Genomic DNA, 26,056 nt, shown 5'->3' on the forward strand with positions numbered 1-26,056 from the left:
GAGGAATGGTTGACATTTTGTTGTTTGGGTAAGTTATTAGATCAAGTATTTCTCTGACAGTCCCCTTGGAGTTCAAGGTCAAGGGAGTGAATTGTACTATGTTGAACACAGCAGATGTAACAGGGTATTTTAAATACAGTATCAATTTTTTCAAGGCTGTTCTTCCTCAAAATCATCTTTACTGGAGTAGCTAAATAATAAGTCTTGGCATTTAAGCGTCATAGAACTTAATTTCCAAATGCTTTACAGGAATATTAATGAATTTATCCTCACAGCACTCCTATGAGTTGTGTATCAAGTATTATCTCCATTTCACCTACTCAAGCCATCAGTGTCAGAGCTGTGATTAGAACTCTTGACTCCCAGTCCCATGTTCATTCCTCAAGCAAAGCAAACCACACTGCCTCTCTGTATTTAGGTAGCCCTTACAACAGGGACAAAAAATCTAATGGGTAGACAGGGCAGCAAATGCCAACTGGATTGTCATCAGCAGTGTAAACAAAAAAGGCTGTAGCTCTAATGGAGCAAAATACTGCAACTCTTTTACCAAATCTGCCTGTCTCTGCCATGCCTGGAAGCCCATTTTTTGCCAATCCTGCCTCCTTGCTGGTCATCTTAGCTGCATCTACTCCTGGTTGGTCCAGACACAAACTTTTCACCCCTCCGCTTCATAAAAGCATCCCATTAGTTCATTAGTCCATTAAGCCCTAATCCTTAAATCTACACCTGTCATAAAGATGACCAGATCAGATCCTCAGCAGATGTAAATGGGAATAGCTCCATTGATTCAATGATGTCACCTTTACAGTTTCCTCTTAAGCGCAGTTTGGGTGATTCCCTTAAATATAATACTTCGTAATCTTGGTTAGTATAATAATAATAAGAACAATAACAACAACAATAATAATTAAAAGAAAAACATTAATTCAGATTGACATAATTCACACATCGTTCATCTTTGTTTACATATTATGTGATATCATGTACCTTTGTAATGCACATTTTACAGTTATGATTTAGCTTGCAAAGAACTCTTCTATCAACACTGAATTTTTCCCACCATCCATGTAATAATGTATTATAAGTGTGAGCAAACTAAATGCATGAAGGCATGTAAACACATAACAACCCTCTCACCAGACTGTTCTGGCTTTAAGCAATATTGGCACTAATCACTATTTAATATCTGTTCAGATCAGTATTTTATCGGGAATTTTTTTGTGAGTGGCTTTCCTAGAAGTGATATTGTATCAGGCCACGAAGGAAGCTATAGAAAGGTGACTTCCTCATTACCTAGAACAAACTGTCCTCGCTGTATTAATGTGACCACTAGAGCTCGACGGCTATATTTCACTAGAACAATAGAATTATCAACCACAAAAGTGAGACTCATGGCAGCTGGAGACAGAGCTTTCTTGGAAGCTGACCCATGACGGTGGAACTCACTGCCAGATCATCTTAGAATCACCACAAATCTCAATATCTTCAATACAAAAATGTAAAACGCATTGCTTTGACCTAGCTTTCCTCAAATAACCATTTGCTCAAAAAAAAAAAGGTAAGGCATTTTTATGTTACAGTTCTGTATAAAAACCCAGACAAACAGTGCACACTAAAAAGGGGGATAAAGAGGACTGTTATATTGAACAGTCTCCCAAAAGCAAGATACACATTTTTTCCATCATCAGATTACTGTCAGGTCTATCATATTAATTTTCAAATGCTTGCCATGATAAGTGAGGATAAAGTACCATCTGTTTTTGTAAGAAAACTATAGCTTTGTTAGGCATTGAAGCTGAAAGGTGAACTTAACTTTCTCCTGTATCACAACTGTGACAGCAACAGCTGTCTGAATGCCCTTAAAGCACATGTTTCAGAGTAGCAGCCATGTTAGTCTGTATCCGCAAAAAGAACAGGAGTACTTGTGGCACCTTAGAGACTAACAAATTTATTAGAGCATAAGCTTTCGTGGGCTACAGCCCACTTCTTCGGATGCATATAGAGTGAAACATATTGAGGAGATATATATACACACATACAGAGAGCATGAACAGGTGGGAGTTGTCTTACCAACTCTGAGAGGCCAATTAAGTAAGAGAAAAAAACTTTTGAAGTGATAATCAAGATAGCTCAGTACAGACAGTTTGATAAGAAGTGTGAGAATACTTACAAGGGGAGATAGATTCAATGTTTGTAATGGCTCAGCCATTCCCAGTCCTTATTCAATCCTGAGTTGATCGTATCTAGTTTGCATATCAATTCCAGCTCAGCAGTCTCTCGTTGGAGTCTGTTTTTGAAGTTTTTCTGTTGTAAGATAGCCACCCGCAGGTCTGTCATTGAATGACCAGACAGGTTAAAGTGTTCTCCCACTGGTTTTTGAGTATTATGATTCCTGATGTCAGATTTGTGTCCATTAATTCTTTTGCGTAGAGACTGTCCGGTTTGGCCAATGTACATGGCAGAGGGGCACTGCTGGCACATGATGGCATATATCACATTGGTAGATGTGCAGGTGAACGAGCCCCTGATGGTATGGCTGATGGGCACTGCTATGGGTACCCGCATGGCCCCACAGTATGCCAACATTTTTATGGCTGACTTAGAACAACGCTTCCTTAGCTCTCGTCCCCTAACGCCCCTACTCTACTTGCGCTATATTGATGACATCTTCATCATCTGGACCCATGGAAAAGAAGCCCTTGAGGAATTCCACCATGATTTCAATAATTTCCATCCCACCATCAACCTCAGCCTAGATCAATCCACACAAGCGGTCCATTTCCTGGACACTACTGTGCTAATAAGCGATGGTCACATAAATACCACCCTATACCGGAAACCTACTGACCGCTACACTTACCTACATGCCTCCAGCTTCCATCCAGGACACACCACACGATCCATTGTCTACAGCCAAGCTCTAAGATATAACCGCATTTGCTCCAATCCCTCAGATAGAGAGAAGCACCTACAAGATCTCTATCAAGCATTCTTAAAACTACAATACCCACCTGCTGAAGTGAAAAAACAGATTGACAGAGCCAGACGAGTACCCAGAAGTCACCTCCTACAAGACAGGCCCAACAAAGAAAATAACAGAACACCACTAGCTGTCACCTTCAGCCCCCAACTAAAACCTCTCCAGCGCATCATCAGAGATCTCCAACCTATCCTGAAAGATGATCCTTTACTCTCACAGATCTTGGGAGATAGACCTGTCCTCGCTTACAGACAACCCCCCAACCTAAAGCAAATACTCACCAGCAACCACACATCACTGAACAAAAACACTGACCCAGGAACCTATCCTTGTAACAAAGCCCGATGCCAACTCTGTCCACATATCTATTCAAGTGACATCATCACAGGGCCTAATCACATCAGCCATACCATCAGGGGCTTGTTCACCTGCACATCTACCAATGTGATATATGCCATCATGTGCCAGCAATGCCCCTCTGCCATGTACACTGACCAAACCGGACAGTCTCTACGCAAAAGAATTAATGGACACAAATCTGACATCAGGAATCATAATACTCAAAAACCAGTGGGAGAACACTTTAACCTGTCTGGTCATTCAATGACAGACCTGCGGGTGGCTATCTTGCAACAGAAAAACTTCAAAAACAGACTCCAGCGAGAGACTGCTGAGCTGGAATTGATATGCAAACTAGATACGATCAACTCAGGATTGAATAAGGACTGGGAATGGCTGAGCCATTACAAACATTGAATCTATCTCCCCTTGTAAGTATTCTCACACTTCTTATCAAACTGTCTGTACTGAGCTATCTTGATTATCACTTCAAAAGTTTTTTTCTCTTACTTAATTGGCCTCTCAGAGTTGGTAAGACAACTCCCACCTGTTCATGCTCTCTGTATGTGTGTATATATATCTCCTCAATATGTTTCACTCTATATGCATCCGAAGAAGTGGGCTGTAGCCCACGAAAGCTTATGCTCTAATAAATTTGTTAGTCTCTAAGGTGCCACAAGTACTCCTGTTCTTAAAGCACATGTTTTTTTCAGAGATCAGCTGAATTTCAGGTGCATTTTTATGCACAGAAACATTGATTTTGCACCACCTTATGCTGAGAAGCCAAACAATACAAGCTAAACCCAGCAGCATCGTTTTAAGTTTGACTCATAAAAAAAACCCACTGGTATCATTCAGAAAGCTAGATTTTGTAGGAAAATGAAGCGATCTGCCCCTCTGGAATCACGTTAGCTCTCTTTTACTCTTGCTTGTACACATACGCACACTTTATCATATTGGTTACTTCAATTTAAATATGTATACACTGGCATACAAAAGAAAATAATTATTTATATTACAGTAGCTCGGAGCCCCCAGCTGAGAACGTACACTGTCTAGCATAATAGGGGTCCCAAACATGTAGCAAGGTAGTTCCTGGCCTGAAGAGCTAACAGTCTAAGGGGAAGATTTTCAAAGGCCCAAAGGAGAGACAGATGTCCAGTTCCCCTTTGTAAATTGTCCCCTGAAGAGGTAAGGCAGAGAAAGGAAGCACCATCATCATCACCATTTTACAGATGGGTACCTGAGGCATGGAGAGATTAATTGATATGCCCAAGGTCACATATGAAGTTTGTGGCAGAACCAGGAACTAAACCCAGATCTCCCAAGGCTCAGTCCACCACCTTACCCACAAGACCATCCTGACTTATTTTTGTTCAAAAAGTTGATATCTACTCATTATTAGTGAAAGTAGATGTTTTAAACAGAAATTATCATCAGATTGCTAAATGTAAGGTTTAACGCTAAGCATGCAAGTGGTCCCAATTATGTCAGTGGGACAACTCATGCTGAAAGTTAAAAGATGTGTAGCACTTCGCTGAATTGTGGCCTAAGAAATTAGTTAAACAAAAAAAAAAGAGTAGCACTGGCATATAAACCAGACAATACAGTAAATTCAAAGAAAGGTTTTGCAAAGCCAAGTCCAAGCAAAACGATCAAGAATATTTCCTCAGCAAATCTCTACCTCCTCCCTACATACATGCATAGAGTAACTGGAGAAAAACATTTTAAAAATCAGATGGTGAGAGAAAAAATCCTACCCATGGGCAATTAAAAAGTATAGAGAAAAAGCAAATTTTTGGCTTTAAACCAGAAGTTTAATTTTCCAACTACATAGTTTGCTTCAAAGCGTGTTACTAATAACATAATCAATTCAGAATAAAAATAAACAAACAAAAGCATGCAGTGTGTAGACTTGCTCCAAACAGAATATTAACAAAAAGTACACTAGGGACACAACCTAAAAGAATTACAGAAGATCCTATTGGCAGTGGCAAGATCAGAAAGAAAAAGTACCAATGGAAGCCAGCACAAGCTGTTGTCAGTCAAGTTCTACAAATGCCAGTAGAAGAAAAATGGTGTTTTCTATCTATCTCCTTTTGTCCTTCTATTTGTTGGATCTAAAGCATTACCCTTTGATCATGTCAGAAATCAGATTCTAACCCCTCCTTGAAGTGAAAGACTTCAGAGTTCAGAGGGAAAATGGAAAAGCAGACTGAAGACTAACATGAATGCAAGAGGTACTATTTAGATTCCAGTCATGATGGGAAACACTTACATGTTCATGGAAAAAGAAGATAATTGAGTCTTGAATCAAAATAACAGTTGTGGGCAGATGATGAGTAGGGTCAACACTTGCTATCAGTTTGAGTGAGGTTCAGTATCTGGGATATCACTGAGTGAGCAACAGAAGGGGAACTCTTGTCATAGCTATAAACTACTTCAGAGGTTCTCAAACTGGTGATGTGGGGGGGCACGGAATGTATTCTGGGTGGGCATGAGAAGCTTTAAGGGAAAAAAATTTACTGTGCACATTCACAGCTGGGTGGCTGAGAGCAGCGGCTGTTGGCCGGGCCCCTAGCTCTGAAGGCAGCACCGCCGCCAGCAGCAGCAGAGAAGTAAGGTTGGAAATACAATACCATGCCACCCTTACTTATGCACTGCTGCTGGTTGTGGTGCTGCCTTCAGAGCTGGGCACCCGGCCAGCAGCCTCCGCTCTCCACTCTGCCTTCAGAGCTGGGTGCCCAGAGAGCAGTGGCTGCCAGCCAGGCACCAGGAGATGGGGGGCTGGGGTATAAACTACTACAGACACAAAGAAGGGGGCGTGATCAAATATGTTTGAGAACCACTGAACTACAGAACAATAATGTTCAAACAATGCACATTTCAGGCAGCATGCTCAGCAATGAGATGAAAGCCTCAACATCCTTTGACAGTCAGCTCTACCAAACAGAGTCACTACTGATTAAGAAGCAAAATCAATGACATAATTCCTTTCTTCCCATTGGAAGGCAAACGTGGGTCACATTTGAGCTGCTTTAGCTAGATTATGCGATCCCTCATGACTGTGGGTTTCGTAGGCACCTAAAGCCACCTCTAGTTTTATAGACAATTTTAGATCAGTACACACACCTTAAAGGAAGGCAATTAGGTCTGGGTACACTGATTTTCAGTTTACCAACAATGGTCTTAGATCTGCATATACACCAGGGATGTTTCAATTCTGAACAGTATATTCAACAAATATTACTTTTATTCATGTAATAATTTGACGTAGTGAGCTGTGGAGTTATTGGAATCATGGTGATGTGTAAAAATAGTTTAGTGTCTGGGTCCTACCTGGGATATAAACTGGTGATTAGAATTACCATACATCATTTATTTTTTCATTTTTGGAATTAAGTTTTAGGTTAAATGAAGTGAGATCTGAACTCCAACACTGGTTCAATTAAAAGCTTCTTGCTGGTTTGAAACCAGCCTCCTAGATAAAGTTAAGCAGGATAAAGAGTCTTATTCAGCTGAAATACAGAACATACCACTAAGTGCAGTACTTTGCTCTCCTTGAGAACTCTACCTGCTAGTTTACAACGTTCTTTAAAAACAGATTCAACTATTTTGTAGTCTTCTTAAAGTGCTTTAAATGTCAGGGATTTCTTTGTCAACATCAGCTATCTACAAAGATTACCGTAAAACCAAGAAATATGAACAGAGCTCTCTACATTCAGACATACTTTACAAGCATAGTGCTGGCTGAAGATCCAATAAAAAACTCATCCATTTAAATATCTTAACAGAAATTATATTCCAAATATCAGATCCTGAGCTAGTATAAATTGGCATAGTTCCACTGAAGTCAATATAAATATGTGGAAGATTAGCTTAAGATCTTGCCAGAAATTTTCAGCTAGTTCCAGTCAGCAGCTATGTTTTTGGGCAATGCAAGAGTCAAAGTCCACTTTTTCACTTGGAACTACAGTGACCAGTATAAACCACTAGCAGCCAAGTGATGGACTGTGGTGGAGTTTATTGGAATTTCCAAAGGGCACAATTGTTTTTCTTTTGTTGTGTGTCATATGCACCTCAAACTATATTTACAGAACAGAACACTATGGTTTCTTTACTAGTTTATCCTTCCTTAATTCTGTTAGGAAAAAACCCTGTATTTACATTAATTGTGTGGTTATGTGGCAAGCAACACATTAGAGTACTCAATAAATGAAACTTATCACTCACATGATTTGGAAAGAGGATAAAATTTGGATAGTCAATTTTTTCCTTTTATGAATGTTTATCTAATTATTTCTCTATCACCACAATGCATCAAATATATTCCACTATCTAAACATTTTGTGCTTTCAAGTGTTATGCCATTTCAATTAACCAAAACTGATTTATATGAAAGACAGGGACATATTTCCATAGGCAGATAAAAATCCCACATGCCACTTGGCTGTATGCATGGCCTATGTGGGGAAACACTAGAAGCATTAACATATATAAACAGAAATTTCCCTCCAACTGGCACACTGCTATTGAATTTTGTATGTACTCTTAGAAATAAAGCACAGGATTATTTAAAAGATTGAGCTGGGTCAAAGAAAAAGGTTTGTATAACATAAAATAAATCCATGCTTGTAATCTTAGAATTAAACCTCCTAAAACCTCAGGCCTTTCTGCTAAAATGTTAATCTTGGACGGCAAGTATAGATGATATACATGTAGAGATTAAATTATATAATTCTTATATGATTAATTCTTAACCAATTCACAAGGAGATAAGAATTACCATACCAGATCAGACCTATGTCCATCTAGCATCATGTTTCTGATGATAGCTGGTACCAGATGTTTCAGAGGAAGGTGCTAAAAACCCTGAAGACATGTATGGGATAACTTGCCTATATGGCATGTTTCTTTCTCACCCCCTCAGTTAGAGGCTGCCTTATACCCTGAAACATAATCATTAATAACCCTATTTTTAAAAAAAATAATCCTTATTAGTGTGACTCTGGATCATTTTTATTTATGAGAAATACTTTATTTCTCCTGAAAAGGATATGTTGTACAAGTGGCCAGTCAGTACGTTATTACATCAGCAATAGGGAAAATAATGGGCCTAAGGCACATAAAGTTGCCAAAGGAACATGAACTATCTATTCAAGTTAACTATTTCGGATTTTGCAGCAAAAGTCCTCTTCAAAGAGGACTGACCATTTCAATAATCCATTTTAATTCCTTTTTTTTTTTTTTTTTGGTATTTATTTGTTTCTTTCCTATCCTATCTCTCTCTTCTTTTTTACATCCATCACATGCATAGTAATCAGAGACAGATTAGGGGTTTGTGGGGCTTGGACCAGAGCAAGTGGGGGGCCCCTCCTGACCCCATCTGCCTGCAGTCCCCCCCCCGAAAACCCCTCTAATGCGCTCCTGCTGGGGAGTGGGGTTGGGTCGCGGGGGCTTGCCCACTCTCCGGCAGGAGTGCTGGGCAGGCGAAGCAGGTCAGGGCATGGGGGCACCCATTTTTCCAGGGGCCCACAATTGCCTGGGGTCCCTGGGCACAGGCCCCGTTGGAGCAGTGACTAATCCGCCACTGATGGTAAGCACTGTTTCCCCTACATAGCAAACAGCAGAACTGAGTTACTGTGTATTTTATAATAAAATAGAAACATTTTATAAAAATAAAAGGTGTGTTTAAAGTTCTTGTTTGCCTTCTTTCTCCATTTGGTGAAGTCCTCATTATGGACTGTTTGGATGTGGACTAAAGCATAGAAAAACAATGTCATGCTTTTCACAACTGTTGTGCCTTTTCTTTGTTAACGTACTCTATTCAAAACCACCATCATACATATCTATTATCCTTTTCAAAGGCTGCCATTGATTTTGATCCTCTCTCTGTAATATGTATCAATTATATCAACAAACTGGGAGGCATGCTAATAGTACTTGCAAGATCTGTTTGCAAAGTGAGCTTAAAAGTTGATTTCTTCAGTTGAACCTGACATAACTCCTGCCCCCACTCCAAAAAAACCCACAGACCAACCAACAAACACTCCCTTTTCCCCATGTTAAAAGAATGTTAAGGTTGCAAAATCAAGTACTCAAAAGTTAGGAAATGCCTGAATTAAAGTTGCCTATGTAATGTTAATTCGGCCCTCTTGTGCATTATGATAGTCTTTGATTATAAAATCACATACTATTTTTTCAGAGGACCCCAAATCCTCTGGGATTTTTATGTTTCTATCTTTTCAGGCGTTAATTTTTGGGGTCCAATCATGTAGTGTGGGATTTTCAAAGACACAAATGGCAGTTATGTGCCTCACTCCCAGTAATTTTCAATGTTGTTTGTGCCTTTGAAAAGCTACCCTGTAATGCTCGTCGTCTTTATCTGACTTTATGCAGAATACCCATTACACCACCTATCTGTTCACATTTATACATGATATAAGTCAGAGTTTTGCACAACCTGAGTATTCAGTGCAGTCAGTGAATTAACAGAAGGCTAATTCCTTTTGAAAGTTAAATCATTAATTCTCAAGATTTTTCTTTATTTAAATCAATTTAATTATTTTATCAGCTGATGAGTGGTGTGATTTGAAACCATGATTGCAGCCTAGCTCCCTGGGGTCAGTAAATGATTACAACTGTAACATCAGGGATTTCCACATACTCCTTATGGCGTCAGTGAATAAGGGTGTTGAAAGCCATTGTACCACGACAGCAGTACTGGACATTCAGGAAAGAAAATGGGTGTTATTGACAAGGATTAAGTTGGCTGTTGGGGTTAGAAAGAGTATCCTTCATTGTTGACCGTGAGCTTGTTGAACTGCATGGAGGGGGAATGTATTAACGAGACAGGATTGTTTAACTGAAATGAAAATCTTCAGCTGTTTGGAAAGCAGGAGAGAACCGTTAAGACATGCACCAAATTTGTGGCGTACTAGGACTTAAACTGTTCAATAGCAGTAATCAGGAAATGTAAAGGCCAGTTGTATTTGCATTTGTGAATGCATTCTTTCCTGTTTTGTTATCAAGGACAGTAATTTTCTGAATACCAGCTCAAACTGACAAAAATTAATTATGATTCTAAGTAGCCTTGATTGTAGACTGAGTCAATTGGAATAGATTGGAATTTTTACATGTTGATTGCAGTTATTTTCCTTAGGGAGGAAAATAAAAGGGGCCTGATTCTGATTTCACGGTTGTTTTATACTGGTGTAACTTAACAGACTCCTATGGAGTTAACCCGATTCAGACCAATGAGAGGGGAGAATCAGGCTGATGTCTATTGTGAAAGTGGAAATTATTTGTGTTATTAACTGATCAGGCAGATGAACACATTTATCAATTTTATTGGTTGCTGGTACTGTACTGTTGGCTGCATTAGGCTGAAGCTATGTGGCATAGTTATTTTATTAGAGAACTGCATCTCACAGAGTTACTGACTTGGCTGCTTACTGAAGAAGTTTTAGCATGGAAAAATTCAGAGAATTCATTTGGGGGTTTGTATCCTCTTGTTATTTCAGAGGTTCTGAAAACTAGGGGTTCTAATTCTCTGGCAGATACTATTTCCTGCAAAACAATCCTTAAACTAACTGCTTCTGCGCCTCCCTCCCACCCCCACCAGGGGCTACTTTCAATCTTACTGAACATTAGAAACACCATATTCAGTCACATCGATGCCTTACATTCTTTATCAAGTAATTTAAATTGGTGAGGAATGGGAATGGGAGGGATTGGAAAGGAGGCTCTCTGCTGAGATGTTCATTTCCTAAACATGGGTGCCTACAATGAGCAAGCCTTTAGTGGGGCCACAGATCACCTTTTTAGTGGACAAATCAACGTACATGAGCCCCAGCATCAGAGTCAAGTGTGACAGTAGTAGAACAACACGTAGTTTAGCAGCTGCCAGAAATTTTGGCTGAATCAGCTCTGAATCTGAAAATCTTAAACATGCGAGAGCTGCACAGGTTCATTTTTAAAAATCAGCTTGCCCATTTCCAGTTTGGAGACTGCCATTCAATCTATCTCCAGAAATTGGTCATTGGTCCTAGCCTACAAGCAGAATGATTTGGCATGAAGGGGTGATTCCTTTTACTCATATTTTTCTCATTGTTATCTGCTAATTTGTACAGCAGTGAGGATTTTCTCGGACAATCTGGTTTATTAGCCCACAAATGGCAGCTTTATTTCCAAGTACCCCTTAGCAGTATTAAATCCTCCAAACCACTGTTTATGGGAGCTCCCTTCCTGGTCTGTGGTGACAAATATTTGTAGCAAATCTTCAAGAACACCAGAGACCTGCCAAGTTCTAGTGATTTGCCCAGGATACTCATGTTGGCCAGGTGGCAATCATGATCTTCAAAAAGCCTAATTGTTGGCTTAATTTGGGTTAATTAACACTTGGATAAATTAGAGGAAATCGCAGATACCTAATGAAGCTATTTATTGATACCATATTGTCACCTAGTGACAGTCAAAAAAGGCATACTGAGTAGTATAAAATAAGCAACCGGCTATATAGAAGTCTTTTAGATTATAAAACTGTAGTTCAAATGCACACACAACAAGAAGTTCCATTCAGCTTGACCTCTGGAAAATCCACAAGGCAATCTGGAGTAGCATACCTGATGTACAATTTGGCTGTGAAAAGGCATATTTCAACAAACTGAATGAAGTATGGAGAGCGGACAATAAAAGAGGGAGTAAAGGAGCAGAAAGAAATTTTCACTCCAAGGATGGAGGTAGAGATTTGAATAAAGTAAAAACAGACTCCAACTTTGGCCCAAAGCTTAAACCTACACAGCTAAACTTGTTTACAGGTTGGAAAGATTTGAAAAATGCTTTCCCCCCGTCACTCAAAACAAAAATGCAGACTCTTTTCACTTACTTCATAGTCAGTCACATCAAACTTCCACTCAGTGCAGCTGGGAGGGATGGAGACAACAGTAGCTCTAAGCCTGCTCCTTTGATTCTGGGCTGGCCAAGGACCAAATCAGGATCACTATAAAGCCTTGTAGGACTGACATACTCTGATGCCCAGTAAAGCAAAAATCTTGCTCTGATACGACTCTTCTGATTATGGTAAAGAGACCAAAACCCTCTATGTCTATACTGCATCAAACTATTTATTTCATAGTGTTGCATATCAAAAGGGATAGATTTGAATCAAAAATTAATTCTTGTGTTGTCGCTCTTTACTTGGATGTTTGTTCTGAAATACCCAGCTGTAAGAAATCTTTCAGGAAGTTAGCTTGTGAGTTCCCATATTGAAATCCATGGAGCTCTCGCTCTGTTTTGTGGTCAGGTAGAGGAAGCATTGTTAAGAATTTTGAATTAACTCCTTACTTATTATTGAGAGAATCATTTTAGGATCGGGTTAGATTATTCAACCCTGAATACTTTTCTGGAAATTTTATAGCTGAGTTTAACTACCAAAGGTGAGTAAGCGAATGCATTCTGAGAAGCGGATGTTTCTTTCAAGACACTGTTTGGGCTCAGATGGGGAGTTGGAAATGGATATTTGTAATAATCTGATTGAGTGTATGATTAAGATTTTATGAGATGGTCTCTCTCCTAAGGTTTAGCATTTAGGGGAAATAATGTTGATTAAAGCTGTTTTAAATGATACTCTGACATATATTACTAGTAGTGCCTAATTTAAACAAACCGTACTGAGCCATTGAAATACAGTTGTAGCAATTTACTTGTAGGTTTAATTCTGTGCTAAAAGATTTTTAGCTTAGGTTAATAAACTTCATAAACTCTCATAAATCTTGAATGTTTGTGGCTATTGAAAGTTAGTCCATCAAATAACTTGAGGGGATAATTTTTCTTAAAAATTATAACTTTTACCACAGGTGTTCAAAAAGCAGGTAAAATATCAGTGTTCAGCACTTTTATTCGGAAGATTTATGTTACATCATTGTATTACTATTGGTGACATCTATAGAGTCAATTCAGAAGATGTTAGCAGTGATTAGAGTTGGGTAAAAAATGCAAACCTTAATTCCAAGTTTTAAATGAATTCATTCTAGCTCTGTTCAGACCTTTTTTGTGTCCTTTTCCCATCGACATATGAACAATCTACTTTAGTGATGGGCATCCATAGAAAATACATTTCAATATTCATGCCAGATTGTTTATTTGATTATCCAAATGGGAACAGAGACAATACTATATGACATATCTGACCAATCACAAGCAAGCAACAAAAGTCTTGTCTTAGAATATTCACAATGAATCCATTAAGTAAAAAATTCACAACAATAATTTGTTGAATAAATACAAATATTGATCTGCTTGTAGCTATTCTGTAAGCAGAAAATAAGGCTACATTTCTTGAATACATTGTCTACTGTGAATTACTCAATTCTAGTATTTTAATTTATGGGAGCAATTGACATATATAAATTAGTAGCTGGATTGTTGTAGTGAGGGCATAAACAAGTAAGGGTGCCTGGCCATGACAGGGGGAATACTATAGTTAGTTTTTACAAGTAGAAAAGTGGATTCTAGTCAAGGAAGACAGAGGAGAGGAGACAGGTTTCAGAGTGGTAGCCGTGTTGGTCTGTATCAGCAAAAAGAACGAGGAGTACTTGTGGCAGCTTAGAGACTAACAAATTTATTTGAGGATAAGCTTTTGTGGACTAAAACCCACTTTTAGCTCACGAAAGCTTATGCTCAAATAAATTTGTTAGTCTCTAAGGTGCCACAAGTACTCCTCGTTCTTTTAGAGGAGAGGAGAGTGGCTCTGGCTGCCTGTGTGGGCAGGAATTTAGCCCCTCATCTATCACTTCTTGGGTAGTCTTTCCTCTCCTGGACCTTTACACCTTAGAGAAGATAAAGCTTCTCTTTCATATGGACACATGGTACTCATATTATCCACTCACATAGGAAAGTTATCCCTGGATAAAAAAGAATAGTGCTAATATTTTACATATAAAAGGGAATTTCCAGTAGAGATTCTTTTTCTTAGAAAGGGGGGCAGAAGAAAGGGCAGAGATTAAACACTGCTATAATCCAGAGTGTAGAGTATTTTGCACCTTGAATGAGCGATTATTCAGTGTCATCGACTGAAAGGTGTTGGATCCCTCTGGGCAATTTGCAATATCCTGAGTGGTTTGCAGAATTCTGTGGTAAATGTTCTGAGGTTATCTCATAATAATGAAGAAGATGATGTGCATCACCACTGTACATGGAGTTTCACCAGATAAAATTATACTTGTTATTGTTATGTTTTGAATGGCATTATTAATAACAGATGTAATGGACAGATATAACTCAAAACTGGATCATTAGATTATTATAATTTGCTCCGATTTGCATGTATTTTCTGCAAAAATGATTACTAATATTATGTGGTTATATAAAGTGTTAGTATTTGCTCTTATGACATTCGTTACTCTTTTCCATATTTTCATAATTTACTATATTAATGTTTTTCACACACGTAACAAAAATATCTGCTAACATCAAATAATAACGTAATACCAGGCCAGACTGGTAGGTTTAAACATAAAACCTTGCCTGAAATAAATATTTCTCTTTCAATTATATTTTCTAAACTAACCCAGAGATTCAATATACTTTTCAGAATCCTTAATTGACTTTGACAATAATAGTTAAGTACATCATATCATACTGTGGCATATAGCAATCCTGCTGAAAAATGGATTGACATTGATATACTCCTTACTAGACACAAACAGGTAATACACTGTACTAAGTGGTCCTATACTCTGACTGATGTCATTCCCAGAAAAATGCAGCATCCAGCACAGCTGGCTTAACTGGCTGGTGGAAGATTCCCCCAACGTGCGGGAGTCCTTGGAAGTTGTAACAAAGCTATAGTGGTTCCAGCCCACCCCTTCTCCTGGCTCCCCGTGAGGGTGCATAGCCAAGGAAAGGAGGTATGGCCATGACATCTCAATCCCTGGTGATACCTAGCTGCAGGAAACAATGGTTGTGTTTGGGGCAGTCAGGCTTAAATTAGAGCAGCCCTGAGGCTGGTCTAACTCATGCTGGAAACTCACCAATTCTCTGGCTGAACCTAGGATTACAGGAGGGAAGGCCATAAAGGTAGTGTAAAACCCGGCACAGGTCATACACAACCAAAGTTTGAGGTCTAATATTAAATTATAAATAAACTTGTGAACATTAAACAAAATGAGACTAGTTTGCATTGTGCTAATGAAAGATAAGCCAAGAAGAGATTTTTCTCTCTCTCTCTGAAGTCTGTGAAACACATGGCAATAGGCTCAGGAAAAATTAAAATGTAGACAAAGTATTTGACCATGGGCAGATTTTAGAAATTGATTTGCAAGGAAAGGAAGTTTTGGAATTAGGTAATAAGCAGTTCTAGTCAAAGGGGCTTTTTCTATGCACAGTAAAACTTTTTTTTCTGGTAGGGTTTGGCTTTCTGGTATTTATTAAAAATATTTTTATTTTAACATATTAGTCTAATGCCTGCCGCCTTATCCAAACACACACACTGACATTTAAACAAATGGAACACTGGCCGCTATAGGAATATACTTTCCACATACATCATATTGATGAATGAGGTGACACCAACAAATATAAAGGCAATGTAACATTATATATAGTTATAGTTATAGTTATAGTTATCTAAATAACTTTTTAAAACAACATTTCATTAGACTACCATTATTAAAAAGGAATTTATTTTAATGGATTTTCCTAGCTGGGCTCTTCTTTATCTGTATATCCAGACCAAAAACCAAGAAATCTCTGTGCTGAAACACTAAGTATAATGCATAGTAATATTTTCAAACCATCTCAAACTGCACACACAGATTCTCTTCTTCACACACTAAAATCCATTCCCTTATCAGCTATCTACAATATCTGGGTCCATTATTGAAATGTTCCTACGTAAATTAGGGCAGCCATTTTTACATTTAAGTGTTCCAGTTGGCACCTAGAACAGGTACATGGATACCTAAGCACTGATTCAGACTGGATCCCTTAGCTTAAGTACTTCAAGTTTGAAATTGGTCTCTTTAGTTGTTTGTGACAAAGTACACATGTGGTGACCCTTCCCCGCAAGCCAGTGTGAAGACAGTTTCACATCAGCTGCCAGGGAAATGCCCTGTATAAGCCTATGGTAATATGTTTTCCTTGGCAAGACCAGGAAACGTTTCAGACACACCTCATGACCTCCTTTTGGGTCCCTTGTTCCTTATGTTGAGTAGTTTCACACCCAGCAAAGGCATTAAAGGCAAGATTTTCAAAGGCAAAAATAATGGCTAGGCTCCTAACTCCTATTGACTAGCAGTGAGAGTTAGGCACCTATCTGCCATCTGTGCCTTTGAAAATCTCTCCTAAATGTCATTTTTTTTTTTTGCTGTACATTTCACAGGAAAACAGATGTTTAAAAGAAAATTAAGAAGAATTTACGATCACAATGGGTATAATTATTTTAATTAATTTGCCCCAGCTCAATAAACAAAACAGATCAGTTCACTGTTAGACTTGACTTTGGGTTGCTCATCCCCATGTGAGGCAGTCATAACATAACCGAGATTTCAGTATCTATGTAGTCATTCCAACCAAAGATTTGCTAATTAATGCATTATGGAAATGTGAGATGTGTACAACAAATATTTACAGATGAAATAATCTCACTCAATAGCATTACATCACAAAGTTAACCAAAAAACAGTTGCATCTTTTATACTCACAAATAAAATTTTTCATCCCATACTGGATTCAAGTTTCCAAAGATAGTTTTAGTTCTCCGTTTGGTTTTGCCAACTTGTACTGTAACGTATGGATCACTTGAGCCTGTTTTATCCTTAGCTTGTAAACCCTGAGCACAAACCACTGCAACAAAAATGAAACAAACAGGTTTTACCCTGCAGCTTTCATTGTGAAGGACCACATGCAACAGTGGCAAAAAAAGGAGAAAAAACACAGTCTAGGGAGTCTTGAAAAGAAAGGTTAATAGGAAATCAAGGAGAGTGCTGAAGAGAATATTATTTTAACTTCTGTTAGCTGGGGACTTGATGCAGAAATTACTGGGTGTATTCCATGACCTCTGTTATGCAGAAGGTTAAACTAGATGATCATAATGACCCCTTTTGGCCGCAAAATCTATGAATCTAGCTAATGTGCAATAATCTAAAGATTAACTGCAGAGTTTATCTACTATACAGTGTGTCTGATACAAAGCAAGTATTTTCTGCAGCACTGATCACTGAGATTCCCTTCTAAAGCTGTGGTTTCAATGCACTGTAAGCAATGTAATGTTACAGTCTAACTCAGTTCAAGTCTTATGATTCCCTGCATAGTAGGAAAGGCTTTCAAAATCTAAGGCTAGGTCTACTACAGCGGGGGGTCGACCTAAGATACGCAACTTCAGCTACGTGAATAGCGTAGCTGAAGTTGCGTATTTTAGGTCGACTTACTTGGCTGTGAGGACGGCGGCAAGTCGACCGCTGCCGCGCCGCCGTCGACTCCGCTGCCGCCTCTTGCCGCGGTGGATTTCCGGAGTCGATGGCAGAGCAATCAGGGATCGATTTTATTGCGTCTTCACTAGACGCGATAAGTCGATCCCCAATAGCTCGATTGCTACCCGCCAATCCGGCGGGTAGTAAAGACGTGCCCTAAGAAAGGAGTTTTGCTTGCACTGGGAGAATGTTTGTCATGAATTTTGGAACTAAACATGGATATCCTTAATGAGCACTTCACCCTATCGTTCCTCCTTGGCATACTTGGGACTAAAACAGTGTAACTGTAAATATTTTCCCAATACTATATAGCATACTCAGCCAGTCAAAAGCCTTCAGTAACAATGGAAAGACTGCATTCAAGGAAATTAACTGTAACTGTCATTAGCCATGTATGTTGTAGCCATATTAGTCCCAGGATATTAGAGTGACAAGGTGGGTGAGGTAATACACCTCTACCCAGATATAACTGTCCTCGGGAGACAAACAATCTTACTGCGTTATAGGTGAAACCACATTATATCGAACTTGCTTTGATCCGCCGGAGTGTGCAGCCCGCCCCCTCAGAGCGCTGCTTTACCGCGTTATATCCGAATTCGTGTTATATTGGGTTGTGTTATATCAGGGTAGAGGTGTATCTTTTATTGGATCAACTTTTGTTGGTGGAAAAGACAAGTTTCAAACTACACAGAATTCTGCTTCTGTGTACTCAAAAGCTTGTCTCTTTCATCAACAGAAGTCGGTCCAATAAAAAATATTACCTCACCCACCTTCTCTCTCCATTAGCTGTGTAAACATTTTTCAGAGTTTATGATGGCTAATTTATATATACTCTGTGGTAAATATAAATACATATCACTCGCTTTTTCCATTATAATTCATACACTGGAAATCTCTCATTTGAATGCAAAATTGTCAAAACCAGAATAACCTGCAGCTGAAAAACTTGTCATGGCTGCTAACATCAGCAGAGATTTGTTTTATTATTTTGAACACATTGTTTAAAATATCTTGATGGTACCATTTAGTTAACATAGCCTGCTGTCAATCACATGGGATAATGAAGCTCACCGTGTACTCAGAAAAGTGACTGTATACAAATGGCACTTTCTGAGCCAGCAGATCTGCTCCCTGTGTGTGTTCAGAGTCAAATCTGCTGACTTTTGTGAAAAAAGTAAGTTTTCATTACAGTTCACTCCTGTCAGCCCTATAGAACACCACATTTCTGGAGATTCAACTGGATTTGCTTCCGCCTGGCACTTCATTGTTAGCAGAAAGGGCACTTTTCAAAGTCACAAATGGCAAGCTGGCACCCAGCTCCCACTGACTGTCAATGAAGGCACATCCCAGGGTGCCTTTTGTGCCTGTGGAAAATCTCCCCTGGTATTAACTAAATTCCAATTGCAGGGTCACCTGCGTAACCCACTTCTCTCCTCGGTTCTACCTGTGCAATCACACTGAACATAAGAGACCTGCACAGGTACAACTTAGAGCATAAACTGAGGGCAATGGGGCTACACTGCAGTCACTGAGGGGAGGATTTGGACTGCAAATTGAGGGGATCCTCTGTTTCTGGTGATGATTCATGAGCCACAAAGAACTCTCTTGGAATCTCAAATCAGGTTCATTGTTTAGGGCTGGCAGGTATGGAAAATAACAGCATTAATCTTCTTACTTGAAAACTGAGTAAATTTGAAGAGGGAATAACTGAGGCATAATAAATGTGGATTTACACAATGCACCATTTTACAAAGTAATTTTGCAGAGTAGAATCATACTTTAAAGGGCAAATGCTGCTGGCATTCTCTGTAGCATGGAATGAGACCAAACAATGGAAAATCCAGAGCGGACGTAATACACAGCTTACTTGAGGTGCTGCTATGCTGCTGCTGATCAGAAGCCACAGAGAAGATTCTGAAATACCTCAACAAGCCTGCCTGTGGTGGGTGCACTGGAGCCTGGCTAGGGGGAAACAGTTCAAAAGAAGAATATAGGGCAAGATTCCATTCTTATGGAAGGGAGAGAGGACAAAGCCAGGTTGTTGAACCTGGGAAAGAGGTGTCCAGAGTTCTGTGGCTCAGGACTGAAGCTAAATAATTTCCTTGCAAAGAGGTACACAGTGAATTACACTGTAGTAACACTGTGAGTAATGAAACACAACCTCCCAGGTGGGGGTACATGTCTACCCTGCCTACTCCAAATTATTAGAAGCACTTGAGTCTGCACTTTGCAGGAGAGGAAAGGTGGCTATGTTGTTAATGTACCGTGTCTGGAACTCAGGAGAGCTGGATTCTATTTCCAAACCAATTAACCTATTTTGGTTCAGTTTCTGAAGATGGGGATAAGAAGTCTCTCTCACCTCACAGAGTGATAGGGCTAAATCCATTAATGCTGTAAGCTCTTTGAGATCCTGAGATGGAAGGTGCTATACAAGTGTAAAACACGGTTATGGGTTTGTATGGTGCCCAGCAAGTTTGTACAGGGGATGTGAAAAGCCACAGTTGTATGCACAGAGGGCTGTTGCAGTTCCACCGACCCAGCAGAAGCAAGATATCTAAAAAAGGTTTGTTCTCCACTTCTCTTCTGGCTCAGCAAGCCGCCTCCTTCATTTCCGCCTCGCTCCTACTTTCTCCTCGCAGCCTGGACCACTTAACCTCTGTCTCTCCTCAGCCCACCTCAGAACTCTCCTGGCTACCTTTAACCACCCTGGCCTGCCCCCCAGCATCTGGGGCCTGATTCACAGCCCTCTGAAGTCAGAATCTTTCTATTGATTGCAATGCGCTCTGGATCAGGCCCCAGGTCAGGATGTGTCCTGTCCTCTCCAAGCAGACATGACTAGAGCTTTGCTGTCTTCAGGCAGGTCTCTCAGGCTCCATTCACACATCAGTTCCAAGCAAGGAAAGGAACCATCAAGAAAAGGTGCCTCTCTTTTCCTTTCGGGGTTCTAGTTCTGTGACCTGGCTGCATGAATTAGGGAACATTCATCTAATGGCCCTGATTCTGCACCATTAAAGTCCATAGGAGTTTTACCACTGACATCAGTGAGAGTAGGATCAAGCCCTTAATGGCTAAACTAGTTTTGTACCATCTGATGCAGTGATTTTTGAATCTATCATCTCATTCTACACTGTGGGTAAAGTATGAATGGATTCACATATTTCCTCAGTAACACATTAAGATAATTTCACATCTCTATGCTGGCTGTGTAGTTCCACTTAATTCACAGGCATAAACAGTAATAAGGACATTCCTGTGTCTTACAGCACTATGCATGTGTTTGGATCTTTGATCCACTGAAAAAATACAATATGTGATCACAGTACTATTGAAGGATATTGTGAACTACGTTAGAAAAACCCAGCATATTGCATGTAAAGAACATCGATCACATGGGACTAAATTAAGCACAGCAGTTTGCAAATTGATCAATGGGTAAAAAAATTAATTATACCTGTTTCACTAACACATGCATTAATGCTTAATAGAAAGCAAAACTTTTGTTTTATTTTATTGTAGTCACAAGTGAGTGGTGAAAGCTGGAAAGGGTTTTAAAGCTTATCTTCTGATCGCCAATGACAGTGCATCAAAATCCTGGAGAAAAAGGCAATGCATAATTCACTTTTAAAATCAGAATTTTATTAGTGGATTAGTTTTAATGACATTAAAGTTAAATTAAATTAATATTGAATCTAATCAAATTCTAGGGCATTTAATGTTTCACATCACTAGCTTTTAATTCTTAAGTTAAGTTATTTCATGCACTAGTATTGTATGCTGGAGGTCAGTTTGTGCAACCACTTATTATATTTAAGTTTCCTGTGCTGATATTTGAATTCAGAAGCTAAAATATATAAGCAATAAATTCCTGATTCCTGAGCTTTAACGCAAAATGGGAATCTTTGTGAGCAGCAGGCCAAATTCAAAGGTTAAGAACAGTTAACAGCAGTTTTGAGCAGATGTGTTAGATGAATATCACTTAACTGGAACAAAATCTTACTCAAGCAACAAAAATGGATGGGGACTCTCGTACCAAAGGGGTTGGAATTGTTAGCTTCTTAGCATTTCAGTCATTAAAAACACATCAAGGAGATCATCAACTATAACTCTTGTAATTGATCAATATTAGCAAAATCTCAAGCACAGGAGGTGCTGATAGGACGCAGAACAGATGAAAAAAGAACAGTTAGTTATCTTCCCATCCTAAAATAGAAGGAGTAATTAATGTATGAAGGAAATATACATTTATTTTACTGACACTGTCTATACAGAGTACAGAGTACTCAAGCTTCCAGTTAATATGCTATTGTACCAACCATTTATAGATACCCCTGAGATAAAATTTAACATGGATTTTCATCTTAGATTCTATGAACACTAACTTGTAGCAATAGGACTGGGGAGGAAAGAGCTTCTTTCAACTAGAGAACATTTCAATATGGAAAAAAAAAATCTCACCTGTGATGGTTATTTTTGCTGACCACTTGGATGTTCCATCCAACACATTCTGTTTTGCTGCCTTTGTGTATTGCACAAAATCTTCTTTGGAAATCTGGAACATTTCCTGGATCACTTCAAATACCTCTGGTCTATTTCTCTCCCTAATCTTCATTCTTTCCTTCATAGCAGTAATAATATTCTGGGTCTTATCTTCTGCACCATGTTTAGAACTCTTCTCTGCAGCTCCTGAGTTTTAAAATAAATGAAGTGATCAATGTATTCAAAGAAACATTGGCGTAAGTGACACATCACATTATCATGTTTGGTTTTCACTTCTATAACCCCTAGCCAATATTAGGTACAATGCTGGAGTACAGCTCTTCCAAATATTACAAACTAGAAGCCAAGGTGTCATCACACAAGAGAAATCGCATTTGGGAACTGCTGTGCCATCCACTGTGATGTAATTCTCTATACTGAAGGCTAGGATTGTAATTTTACCTGAGATGATACTGATAAGTAGAGTATTTCATATTTTGCAATAGTAGGTGATGAATGAGTCTTAAGTGGCCACTATAATTGAGAAAGAATGTACATCAAATGACTCAGTGGTGGGGAAGTTGTCTGTCTATATTAGCGTTTTCAGGATCTGAACCTGTCTGAAAGACATTACTCTTTCAGATACTTTAAATGTTACTCTTCCTTTCTGAGCACTTAATATAATAGCATTTGTATTTCCTTTTTTTGTATAGTTTCCTTAGCGAATTATTAAAATTCTACTTGCTAGGTAGACTGATAAAGGAAGCTAGAAGAAATTCTATGCTGAATGGGAAACCCTGATTTTCAAGGTACAGACTATGTGGTGTATTACAGTTGCCAAATATTATTATAGCATTGCATGACAATTATAAATTCAAGACAGTCACTGTTTCCATTATAAACCCCTTTTATCAGAGATCTGATAACTTGACCAAAAAATAGGAACAGTTTCTGATGCTTTCAGGACAACTCAAAGGTAAATCCCAGAGTCTGCAGGCACTATATACACTTGAGGAAATTTCTCCTCATCCCCTCATGGCAGAGCATTTCCACAAGACCATATCCAAAAGCCAGGTAAAATCCATTCCATCAACGCAGAGCCTGAGTGCTTAGTGCCTTAGGACTGTTCTATTCTGTGCCAGGTAGAACACCCCCTCTCCCAAGAGCCAGCACAGGAAGCCCAATCTAGGAACATTGGAGGGCAACACACTCTGGTCACATCTCCTTCCAACTAAGTATGCCACTGGAAAGCTCAGTACGCCATGAGCAGAAGCGGGGCGAGCTGGTTTCATGTTAACTGTGGACTCTCCTGCTGGCTCTTTAAGCCAGCTTTCCAGCCCCTTGGGCCTCTGAAATAGTGGCCAATATCTGGTCCTTGTTGATTAATTTCTGGTTGAAATTGAGTAGATTACTCAGGGTATGTAGTTTCTTCCAAGAGTTGTACCAATGGGACAATTTAGAGACATTTTGCAAAGAATGCTGCTCTAGGAGAGCAGAGGAAAGGATGGTTTGGGAGGGGGTGAGGAGGGGGTACAGAACCTTGAATTTTTTAATAAAAAATAAATCAAAGGATGATTATTAACCATCACACTCAGAAAAGATGGTACTTTTCATTATTCTGTTCTCAGCTGTCACAACAACCGGGTGCCAGCTTCAAAACAGAGATTTGCAATCTTCCCCCAGGATGGGATAGTAAGCTGAAGACATATCAGTACATGCATGTGTCAAAATAGGAGAAAGCTCTTTATTAAAAGCAGTGAAGGCACAAGAAAGATCAGAAACTTATTGCTTTGTTTCAACTGTCTGTAACTCCTGAATGGAAACCTAATGATGGACCGTAGGTGTCACGGGGCCAGTTCTGGGAAAGAGCCCACCTGTGCCCTGTTTAGCTGTCACATAGCACTCATCCATAACTAGCACAGAAATGTAACATTACAGTAAGCTTCAATGTCAAGAAAAGTTAAAGGAAGAAAGCTGAACACTAAAAGCTGAATTGAGGCACAGTTCTCTGATAGGGTGGCATGGAGCTGCTCCTCCCAACAGGAGCCCCTAGAGACATTCCATCTCAGGGAGGAGACAAGCTATGTCCTCAAGCTCCCCAGCATGCAGAGACAGAGCTCCCAACACCATACCCCTTTGAAGGGTGCAGCATACCTCCTCCAGTTCTGCTAGCCGATGTATAGAGGTGAGCATGGGCCTACCTCTTCGCTGTCTCCTTGGCCATGTCTTGCATTCCACAATGGTATAGGGACATGGATGGGCCCTACTGTGGCAGAGAACTATAAAGGACTCCTTGTATTTTCCACTGCCTTTCTACTTTGAGCACCCGAGGAGCAGCAGGGCACAATGTGTCCCAAAGCTCTGAAACCAGAGCCTAAGAAAGTTCCTTTCTCTAACACAACTCCCATTACTGTTCATTTCCCAAACTGTGTGTGGGTAGCAGAAAAGACCAAAGGATATTGCCTATATGATTGTAATTTATATACAGTATATGTGTAGGGCAGGGCCAGCTCTATTCTACAATCAGTGAAAGTGGCCAAGGAAGGAAACAGAATATTAGAAGGAGCAAAACTTTCAGCATCTCTTTGTTCAGGTGACTTGGTTAGTGGGCAGGGACATTTGCTGGTTTGCTTAGGGCAGCAAAACCACTAGAGCTGCCCCAGTACATAAAATAGACACGTGCTTAAAGAGAGTCACAAGGCCGGGGAGGGCATCATTAAAAATTCTTCACAGCTTAAGGCTGAACTTGTAATTCATGAATGGAGAATTTACAGGGCTTTGAAGATATCTATTTTTCTAAATGTATGCACTGATCACTGTGGAACTTCAGAGCTAACTACACTGTTGTAAAGTCCTCTCCTTTCTGTCTGATGAAAGTATTGCTGAGAGGCAGCCCTATCACTGCGTATTGTACTTGAGTAACATAGAAGCGTTTTAGGTGTCTGATAATGAATTGGTTTATTTTTCAGCTCAGAGTAAGGTGTGAGGTTGAGGACGAGGAAGGAAACGTAGCTTTGAGGAGGGCATGGGAAAGTGGGGGCGTGGCATTTCAAACTCTATAGTGCACATCCGTGAGCAGAACGCCACCAGAAACAGGTGGTCAATGCTATGTTAAAAATGATAGCAGCAGAGAAGTGAGGTAGCTGGGATCACTGAGCAGGATACACCACAGGTGTGTATGCCATATGGAGACTGTCAAGAATGGCAAGATGACAGAGCAAACAAAGAAGATTTTCTAACCAATGAAACAGTGATGTGATAGACACATCACTTGTTTTCACGACAGGTCCTGTGGGAATACATGCTACTGATGGTTGATTCATACTATTGAATACTGTGGACCAAATTCTGCAGTTATTCATTCCTTATTCAGGTAAGACTAGCTTTGATTCCAGTGGGAGATTTGCCTGAGTTAGAATGATAGAATTGGACCCTGGCTATGTATTTATCCACTGACATCTATCCCAGTGTACATTTATTTATTTAAAATGTTGCTTTCTGCGCTCTCCACCTCAGATACATGCTTTTTTTTTTCAGGAGGGTCCCAGGAGGGAGTAACTCTCATAACCTTACAACAGCAGACTTCAGTACAACACAGGCAGTATAATGTAGAACACTCAGTCTAATGCTGCTGGCAACAGTGAGTTGCTATTTCAGGTACATTTATACTGACATGGCTGCTTAAAATAAAGGATTAAAAGTTTCTCAGAACCAGAAAATGTGGGTGCCTGTTTAATGAAGCAAGTAATATATTCAGGCTTTTTATAGCCACAGTCCACAAACCTCTCCT

General features: G+C 39.5%; 1 protein-coding gene across 1 annotated transcript in view; it reads right to left on the bottom strand.

The window, feature by feature from the left end:
• Positions 1-26,056, bottom strand: part of UNC13C (unc-13 homolog C) — a 402,367-nt gene that overhangs the window by 245,012 nt on the left and 131,299 nt on the right. The window contains exons 8-9 of the mRNA XM_065411637.1: positions 22,246-22,473; positions 17,023-17,164 (exon numbers count right to left, since the gene is read on the bottom strand). Of these exons, the coding sequence (XP_065267709.1) occupies positions 17,023-17,164; positions 22,246-22,473 (370 nt within the window). The remainder of the gene's footprint in view (positions 1-17,022; positions 17,165-22,245; positions 22,474-26,056) is intronic.

Source organism: Emys orbicularis, chromosome 10 (genome assembly GCF_028017835.1).
Source record: "Emys orbicularis isolate rEmyOrb1 chromosome 10, rEmyOrb1.hap1, whole genome shotgun sequence".
Taxonomy (NCBI): Eukaryota; Metazoa; Chordata; order Testudines; family Emydidae; genus Emys; species Emys orbicularis.